Source organism: Equus przewalskii, chromosome 16 (assembly GCF_037783145.1).
Source record: "Equus przewalskii isolate Varuska chromosome 16, EquPr2, whole genome shotgun sequence".
In the NCBI taxonomy this organism is placed as follows: Eukaryota; Metazoa; Chordata; class Mammalia; order Perissodactyla; family Equidae; genus Equus; species Equus przewalskii.
The window spans coordinates 69003623-69013335 of record NC_091846.1 but is presented as its reverse complement, the minus strand read 5'-3'; the positions used below and the strand labels follow the sequence as shown (position 1 = coordinate 69013335).

At 49.8% G+C, this 9713-nt stretch overlaps 1 protein-coding gene across 1 annotated transcript; it reads left to right on the top strand.

Annotated features, from left to right (window-relative positions):
* The first annotated feature begins 4 nt into the window (after positions 1–4).
* Positions 5–8608, top strand: ZIC5 (Zic family member 5). Its single transcript, XM_070579159.1, has 2 exons — positions 5–1606; positions 5853–8608. The coding sequence occupies exons 1-2, from the start codon at positions 136–138 to the stop codon at positions 6293–6295; spliced, it is 1914 nt and encodes a 637-aa protein (XP_070435260.1). The 5' UTR covers positions 5–135; the 3' UTR covers positions 6296–8608.
* The last annotated feature ends 1105 nt before the right edge of the window (positions 8609–9713 follow it).

Genomic DNA, 9713 nt, shown 5'->3' with positions numbered 1-9713 from the left:
GAGAACAGGAATAAGCAGAGTTAGGAGACCAGGACAAAGAAGTTAAAGAGCGCCTAATATATACATGTTTTTGAAGGCGGGCAGAGGGAAAAAGTACCCCCAGAGAGGATCTATGGGTCTGATTGTGTAGTTCTGATGGAGCCCCCTTTGAGCAAGAGGAACCCGCCAGCGCTGAGATTAGCGGATTTGGCAACGGCTCAGGCCGGGCCGCTTCAGAATATGACAGGCTTCCCGGCGCTGGCCAGCCCGCCCGCCCACTCCCAACTCCGCGCCGCTGCCGCGCACCTCCGCCCTCGGGATCAGGGCGCTGACCCCGGCGTGGCCATCACTCCGCTCGCACCCGAGCACATGGCCCAAGCGAGCGCGCTCGGCCTCAGCCCTCTCTCCCAGGGGCTGCCGGCACAGTCCGGGGGCCTGGCGGCCGCCGCCCGCGCTGCAGCCTCGGTCGCGCACCCCGGCGGCGACACCTACCCCGGCGGCGGGGGCAGCAGCAGAGCGCAGCCCTCCGCGCCCCCGCCCCCAGCCCCTCCTCTTCCTCCCTCCCCATCACCCCCTCCCCCTCCCCCTCCCCCTCCCCCTCCTCCTCCTCCTGCCCTCTCGGGCTACACCACCACCAACAGTGGCGGCGGCGGCAGCAGCGGCAAAGGCCACAGCAGGGACTTCGTCCTCCGGAGGGACCTTTCCGCCACGGCCCCCGCGGCGGCCATGCACGGGGCCCCGCTCGGAGGGGAGCAGCAGTCCGGCACCGGCTCCCCCCAGCACTCGGCCCCGCCTCCCCACTCGGCCGGCATGTTCATCTCGGCCAGCGGCACCTACGCGGGCCCGGACGGCAGCGGCGGCGGGGGCCCGGCGCTCTTCCCCGCGCTGCACGACACGCCAGGAGCCCCCGGCGGCCACCCGCACCCGCTCAACGGCCAGATGCGCCTGGGGCTGGCGGCGGCGGCGGCAGCCGCGGCGGCCGAGCTGTACGGCCGCGCCGAGCCGCCCTTCGCACCGCGCTCCGGGGATGCTCACTACGGGGCGGTGGCGGCCGCTGCAGCAGCCGCCTTGCACGGCTACGGAGCCGTGAACTTAAACCTGAACCTGGCGGCGGCAGCCGCGGCGGCGGCGGCCGGACCGGGGCCCCACCTGCAACACCACGCGCCGCCCCCGGCGCCGCCGCCGCCGCCGGCGCCCGCGCAGCACCCGCACCAGCACCACCCCCACCTCCCAGGGGCGGCCGGGGCCTTCCTGCGCTACATGCGGCAGCCAATCAAGCAGGAGCTCATCTGCAAGTGGATCGACCCCGACGAGCTGGCCGGGCAGCCGCCACCGCCGCCACCGCCCCCGGCCGGCGGCGCCAAGCCCTGCTCCAAAACTTTCGGCACCATGCACGAGCTGGTGAACCACGTCACGGTGGAGCACGTGGGTGGCCCCGAGCAAAGCAGCCACGTCTGCTTCTGGGAGGACTGTCCGCGCGAGGGCAAGCCCTTCAAGGCCAAATACAAGCTCATCAACCACATCCGCGTGCACACCGGCGAGAAGCCCTTTCCCTGCCCCTTCCCGGGCTGCGGCAAGGTCTTCGCGCGCTCGGAGAACCTCAAGATCCACAAGCGCACTCATACAGGTGGGTGTCTGTCCCCGGCCGCGCCGCTGCCGCCGCCTCCCGTGCCGCCGCCGCTTCCGCCGCTGCTTCTCTTCCTCCTCCTCCTGCTTGCCTTAATTTTTCCCTCCTTCTGCTGCTTCTCTTCGCATACGTATAACCCGGACATGTGACTTCTTTTTTTTCTCTCCCCCCTTTTTTTCTATGAATAAGTAATTCGATAGCACACACAGGCCTCGCGCTGGGTTCCCACACGGTGGAGTCTCCAGCGCGTCCGCAGCCCCTCCGCCGGGACCGGCAACGCGCTCCAGCCGCCGCCGCCGCCGGGGAGCAGAAGCAGCAGCAGCCGGAACAGGAAGGCACCCAGGACGGTCGGCAGCCCCCATCCGCCCGGCCCGGGAAACTTGGGGGAGGGCGATGGGAAAGGGGGGCCGGAATAGGAGCCGCCCCGGCGGCTCTTCCCTCCCTACCCGGTGTCAGGCCATGCGCGGTCGTCGCGCTCCCAAGAGCGGGCGTGCGAGGGGCGCGTGGGATTTTCTGCGGTGTTGGGGCCCCAGGCCGAGCTCGGTGTGGCCCCTACAGGAAGGTACGAGGTCCCATCCCTCCGGAGCGAGGTGCAAAATGAGAAAGGAATGCGCCCTTGGGCCCCTGGAGACCTCCCCGCTACACACATACGCACACACAACACACACAGACCGTTGCACACCCCACACGTACCCCTTCACGTGCATACACATCACAGACGACTTGACGCACTCGTATTCCCTCATACACCCCACTTCCTCATTGCTGGGACCCCCCCCGCATATGCCTTGACACACACCTCCCACATACATCCTCACACGTTCTAATTTACACACCTTCATACCCACTCATACACACGCGCGCCATCACACATTCTATCACACATACCCTAAAGGGTGCTGGAGAAAATTGGCTTTTGTCGTTTTAAAGAAGACTCTACTTGGAGGAAAGGGCGAACTGCACAGCCTACCGCGGTCGTTGGGGCCTACCCCGCTGTGGAGCTTGGGGGAAGCCCCTAGCGCGGTGGGAACCTCTCCCACCCCGCCACCAAACCCTGCCTTTGGGGGTGCCACAGCGCCGGGGTAGGGCGGCTGCGGCCTGGGGCCGTGGGATGGCTCTTGTGGGTCGTGTGCCGCCTTTGAACGGACGAGCGCGTCGGGCGGAAGCGCTGATGAGCAGGAGCGCAGTCGGGATTTATAGGAACAGACAATATTACCCCTCGGAGGACACTTAAGTAACTGGAGTTTACATTCAGTAATTACTTGGCTGATTTATCGGCGCTGCGGCGGTGAGGAAGGCAGCCGCTGGGCGTGGACCCCAACGCCTGGCCAGCGGCCGGGGCCGAGGGCATTAGGGGGATCTGCAGGAGGAGCCGGCTCGGGGTGGCCCGAGGCTGGAGCCCCGGGACTTGCTCCTGTCGGCCGACACCTGACAGGCCTCCTGTGGACTGGCCGATGATGGGCTGGGAGCACGTTTTCCCGGGCGCTCCGTTTGCCAGCTCAGTTCTTTTCTAATCTGGATCAGTCTGCCTTAATGATTTTTCCAAACGGAAACTTCCCACAAGGCTCTCGTAAAAACTCCCTGGCCCGCTAAGCCAGCTGCTTGCCCCTGTGCCCAGCACTTCGCGACGGGGCAGGGGCTTGGGACCGTCAAGGGGGCGCGCGAGGGGGAGTCGTCCCCCAAAGGGAACCGCTAAAAGCGGAGCCTGCGGCCTCCGGCCCTTCCCGCCTTTCCAAGCCTGGGAGGAGGAGGAGTGGACCTTCCCTTCGCGGGAAGGGAAGCTGCTCGCAGCCGAGGGCCGTTTCCGCCCCGTAAAGCAAGGCACTGGACATCGATGGCGCGGGAGCTGCCCGGGTCCCGGCTCTCTGGCCCCTGCGGGACAGGCTGCCTGCTGCCCGGCTCCACGGCGGCCCCGGGAGGGGGCGTGCGCGCGTCCGGGGCGGGGCGGGGGGCAGAGGCCCCGGGCGCCGAGGGGACCCAGGGCCATTTTGTTTTCTGGTTCCATGTCGTGCGCTAGGTTGCATTTCTGTCCGGCCCCGCGGGGCTGCGTGGGCCTGGCTGGGTCCCTCAGGGAGGGATGCGAGCGCCTCACGTTCATACTTAAACCAGCGCCTGGTGTTTTTGGCGTTCCTAAATGGCTACTGCGCCATTGAGCATTGTGTCCAGAGAGGGACCATCCCGGACTCCCCTCCCTACCACGCCGCTCTCCCTTTGGGGGGTTGTCTGGGATCCCGAAACTGATTGATCAAAGGAAATAATCCCCCAGGCACTCTCGAAGGCCCCTTTCCTGACCCACGTGCCCCCAGTTCGGTTTATAACCTTCCTCTGGGCCGGACCCGAGTTCTCCTGGGGATGGGAACTTGTAGGAGCTGGGAGTTACCCACACCACGCGTAGCTTCCTTTACTCTCTCAAACTCTGTAAGCAGTTAAATTCTGACGTGACCCTCTGTCGGAATCTGAAACGTAAACACTGGGGTCATCTCTCACTCTGTCTAGTTAGGTAGAATTTGCACACTGAGCCCTTTAGGACCCCTGAATAAAATAGGCAATTCTGTTACCCTTCCCTTCTACTTTCTTCCTTCACCTCTCTCTTCTGCCTAATTTTCTGTCTTTCCCCTCTGTATCTCCTGCTACTAGATCTAATTGCTTCTCTTTATCATGTGCAGTGGCGGAACCCAAAACGGTCAAGCCATTTATTGCATTTATTCATCACAATCCGGGATCTGTAACTTGTAGGAAAACATGAGACCTCTAAACAACAACATTGCATATTTGCACAGAGTGAATAAAACCGATTAAACCTCCATATTGAAGAAAACCTGATTATAATTTTTTTCGAAGATTGCTATGTTAAATTAGTATCCTCTCCAACTTAAAGTGGAATACAGAGATCAGGACAAATAATGGATGTTTTGATAAAAATTGAATAACTCTCTTTGTTGCAGCTCATCTACAGAGAATTTTCAGAGATGGTGATTTTCATGGTGTTAATGTTGTGTTTTTCCCTCTCTCTATAGATCAATGTACGAGGTATATTTGAATATCTAATTTTATTTTTAAACAGTATTTCCAAGTAGGGTAAGTTATACTCCAGGCATCTGAATACTTTCAGATGTGCTAATGTACTCTGGCATTGAAGCAGTTATCATTGGTGAAATAAATTTTTTTTTAAAAACTACACTGAAATATTTCTATAAGAAAATTCACCACAAAAATTTATGCACACTAAGCTGTCTTAATAGTTGTTTGCATTTTTAAAAAATAAATTATCAAAAACCAAGGAAAAGGCCATACCATGTGTGTCATCAGAGTAGCTGCTGAAATGTGGAGAAATTCAACTTTATTTTTAAAATCATTTAGATATGAGGAAAACATTATACAATGATATGTATAAGATGACTTGTCCAATTATGGACTCAAATTCACCAAGTTCATAGTTACTAAGGTGAGAAGGAAAATTCATACTGTTACCTGCTGTCTTCCTTATTTGCTTTTTAATACCAAGGTGTAGTGTGGTTGAATTTCTAGTTGTTTTATTAAGGATTTCCACTTCTTGGACTAGGGGCCTTGTGTTTAAAGGCATTGTGTTTCTGGGGTGTCAGAGCAGCAAAAAGGGGTGATGGGCCAAAAGACTGGTAAATAGTCCATCTTTTTTGACTATTAAGCCATGTAGAAAGCTGTTAGAACAAGTTTACCTATGGCATCAGGTAAATGCCAGGTTCTGGCTGAGGCTTGTGGTCTTTATTAACGCTTGTTAAGGTTCTGTTCCGCTAGGCTCTTAATTGCCCTGCAAGTTGTGAGGAAAACTGGTAGAACGAAGAGGCCAACGGCCTAGTCTGCCCAGTGAGGCTTGTAAAAATCTAGTGGTGGGATTGTGTGTTTCACAGGTGCCTTTATTTATGAAGAGAACAGAATTTTGTTATTCGGGTCCTAGTTGGGTTTCATTGTTAAATCCTGGACCATGTGCTAGCCATTCTCTGCCTGGCCTCTGTGGTACTGCAGGGACTGACATCTGGCCTCTAACAAGCCCACGTCAAGGAGGGACTCTGGCCCGTGGACATCAGGCCCATCCCTGAAGTATCCCTTCCCTGTTGCATCCTGGAACGTAGGACTTAGGAATAGGAATTGGGCTGGGCGTTGGTCTTCGAGAGAATGGGAAAATGATTCCTCATTTCTGCTCCAAGATTTCTCTCAAGTGAGAGAGCTCTGAAAAACAAGTGTTAACCTTTCCTATGTTTTGTTGCAGGGGAAAAGCCTTTCAAATGTGAGTTTGATGGCTGCGACAGGAAGTTTGCCAACAGCAGTGATCGAAAGAAACATTCCCATGTCCACACCAGCGACAAGCCCTACTACTGCAAGATTCGAGGCTGTGACAAATCCTACACTCACCCGAGCTCTCTAAGGAAGCACATGAAGATTCACTGCAAGTCCCCACCACCGTCTCCAGGCGCCCTGGGTTACTCATCAGTGGGGACTCCAGTGGGTGCCCCCTTGTCCCCTGTGCTGGACCCAACCAGGAGTCGCTCTAGCACTCTCTCCCCTCAGGTGACCAACCTCAATGAGTGGTACGTTTGCCAGGCCAGTGGGGCCCCCAGCCACCTCCACACACCTTCCAGCAACGGAACCACTTCCGAGTCTGAAGATGAGGAGATGTACGGGAACTCTGAAGTTGTGCGGACGATACATTAGAATTTATTAGTCATAATAATAAGTAAAATCAGAAGTGGGAGTCCTTGGACCATATCCTAACCTGAGACAATGCTGAGCCTGAGACAAACCCGTGACTCAGACTTGCCACCGGGTCTAATGAGCCCTATTTATTCAGTATGAAACCCTATGGTGTTTGTACATTTAATTAATTTAATTAAGATATTTGGGCTTTTTTTCCCCTTAGAAAACAAACAAAACAACAACCAAGCTGGACTTGTATGTTGCAGGGGGACAGGGCTGGGAGCAAATTGTACCAAGGAAAATGAATGGAGAGATTAGCTAATCAAGATACATACTAACGATGCAATATATATATTTTTTAGAAGGGAAGAGAAAGAGCATTAAGTCAGAACTCGACACAGCAACAAGGCCCTCTGCATTTCTTGGAGTGCCTCGAGAATGCCTTTGACACCATAACGTGGGCTTCTTTGGACCCACTTTGCCTCCTCCTCGGGCCCTATTTCTGCAAAGGCCTCTTGATTGTAAACCACACACTTGCTGCATGGCCAACAGATCTTGGACTGTACCTGTGTCCAAAAATATTTGTAAAAACCCTTTAAGTTCTAATACTTGTAATTTTTAATTTCCACTCTTTTATTACTGATCTCATCTTAACACAATATTTTTATACAGGATTATTTCTTCATTACCCTGCTTGTATGATGAGAAAAAAAAATAATGATGCAGCAACCTTCATACGTCTCCATGTATTGTGCTACCTGTGATTGTTCAAGCAAAAGTGGAGAGAAGAAAAGGCTGCTGCGATAGACAACTGTGAAACTGTGATATTTTATAAAATAGAAGAAATCAAGTGCTTTCTTCTTCCTCTATGGTATTTTTTTTTGTTTTAATCTGAAATCTCAGATGCTGCCTCTTTGCTACGTCCATGTTTTAGATCTTAAGTTTTTTGGGATGCCAAAATTAACAGGCAAGTCTAAGGAGGTGGGATGTTGGCAACATGCCGATTTTTTTTTGGAAAGCTGTTGTTTTTAAAACAGGCCAACCCTTCTCTTATACTGTTGTATCAACCTTTTAAAAAGTCTTTATTTTTCATTACCTGAAACTGCATTTTAATGCATTTTCTTCCACCTGAGCACTGAGCACACCGAACGCTATCCCATTTGAAAATGACAGTGTGTGAAGTGTATGATTTACATTAAAAGAGGGGAGGGAGTTGCTATACATATTAAAATTTTTAAAAGGTTTATAGTTACCACCAAACACTGATGAATGTGTGACCTTTGCCAGAGCTGTCAAGCTAGGATGAAAAAGGTCAGGGACCCAGGACAATAACTCTTAGTCAATTTATTTTCGGTTGGTACAACACATCTTGTGTGCAAAATGTAGTCCATCATAAACATCATACCAATATACTAAAGAGCACTAATTTATCCTCAGAGACCCTGAAGACTCCCCTCCCCAGGGTTTGTAGAAATTTGTTTTATATGCTGTGAGTGGGTGATGGAGTCTTGTCATTGTTAATAATTTGTATGTGAACACTATTATTTGTACAGTTGAATTAATTTATTTTCAGACATCATCCCTTTTTTTTTTCCTGGAAGAGTTCAAAGCACACCAAAGAATTATACGTTTTGGTGAAAGATTGTCGTTTATGATCCACGGTTTATTTAAAAAAAAAAGGAAAGGAAATGGGAAAATATATTTTTAAGCTTACTTGAATGAACAACGTAATGTGAAAACCAGGACTCTTCCTGCATGTCTTTTTTGCATTGTGTTGACGAGATGATATATAGTTTATAGATATATTATATTACTAGTACAGTGCATGGTGCTGTCACTTTGAAAGCCTTTCAATGTTGTCTTCAGATTGTTACGGTGAATATGAAACATGCAGACCCCTCCTTTATAAAGAAAAAGACCATAAAACTTGAATATAAAATAATTCTACATTTTTAAAGTTTATTTGATTTTCATATTATTCACTTTCAAAGCTATTTCAAATAGACAAAATAAGATAAGGTATAACTTTGGGGGGATAATTTATGTATCGTAAACTTATTAGAACAAAATATTCCTGATTTATAATGAGTTGTTTTATTTATACAACTTTTTCAATGGTAGTTTGCACTATTCTTTATTATGCTACAGGTTTATTTATTATGAAACAAAGGAATATGTATTTTATGTATTTTGCCATGCATAGGTTAACTCTCCGCCACAGATTTATTGGTTCCTGATACACCTTAAATAAAAACTTAAAATGTGTACCTCCAATAGAAAGAAAGCAAGAATGATTATGAAGTGAAAACTTTAATAAAGTTATTCTTCCTATGTATTGCTTATGTTTTACATAATGGCATCTCTCTGCCATTCTCTTACAAACAGAACGGGTTGCTGAAGTAGTGAACATTAGTGTCGCTTCCCTTGATCTCTTTGTTTCTTAGCCTCTCCCCAAGCAATAAAATATTTTTACAGCTTGGTTTAATTTATAGTCTAATCTAGAAATTACAATATATTTATGAAGACTAAGCCCTGTATGTTGCAAGTAACGCTAGTGTAAATCTTAGGGGTTGCTGCATGAATTTGTTAAGATTAATAATATCCTTAGTGACCCTAATCAATGGAAATCTGAAAAGTGAATTTCAGCATTTCTTAGATTCCTAGCCTCTAAAGTAAGGGTAAGAAAGAATGAGGAAAGGATAGAGGGACAGTGAGAGGCTTCCAGACACAAAGGAGGTAAAAACAAATTCAGGAGCCGAGATGAGTATTGAGTTAAACACATCCTGAATGAAGTTGAGTAGTGGGCATCAAATACCTTATATCAGGTAATGGGGAGATCAGAATCCAATATTGTGGTTTATTTGGAAGTTGAGTGGATAGAAGTAACTTAGCATTTCTGGGCAGGTGTTAAGGAGAAATCAGATTCTTTCATGGCAACAAAATATCCAAATGGCTTAAACTAATGTAATCGACTGTCCACATTAACAAGGCTGAACCTTTGCTTGTTTTTATGTTAGCTGATACAAAACTGATAAAAGGCAAATAGTGAAAAACAATTGGCAATAATGTCAGTAAGCATTTTCCCAAAAGGTTATAGTGGTTTTTAAAAGTCAGGTTTGTTAAATGTAGTAAAGGTGAAACAGGTTGCAAAGAGTTGTTTTAAGCCTAATGACAATAACCAGCACACGAAGGAGAAAAACACTCATAAATGAGGGCCCCCAATCAATGGGAAAACTTATAGCTCTCTAATGAAGTTTCCTGTGAAAAGGGGTGACACAAAGCCACCAGGACATGAATCATTCATGGGAAATATAAAAGATAAAAGATAGTTGACAATGAGCAGAACCTTGTATAGAGTCTATAAAACAAGTTTCCCCTTCTTATTTTCTGCTTTAAAACGCACAATCTCCCTCTCCCAGCGTTCTCTGTCCAGTCT

What these genes read in the sequence shown, in the direction of transcription:
- ZIC5 (XM_070579159.1), top strand. Translation starts at nt 136, where the DNA reads ATGGAGCCCCCTTTGAGCAAGAGGAACCCGCCAGCGCTGAGATTAGCG. An exon ending in CCACAAGCGCACTCATACAG is followed by an intron (nt 1,607 to 5,852) that starts GTGGGTGTCTGT and finishes GTTTTGTTGCAG; the next exon opens with GGGAAAAGCCTTTCAAATGT.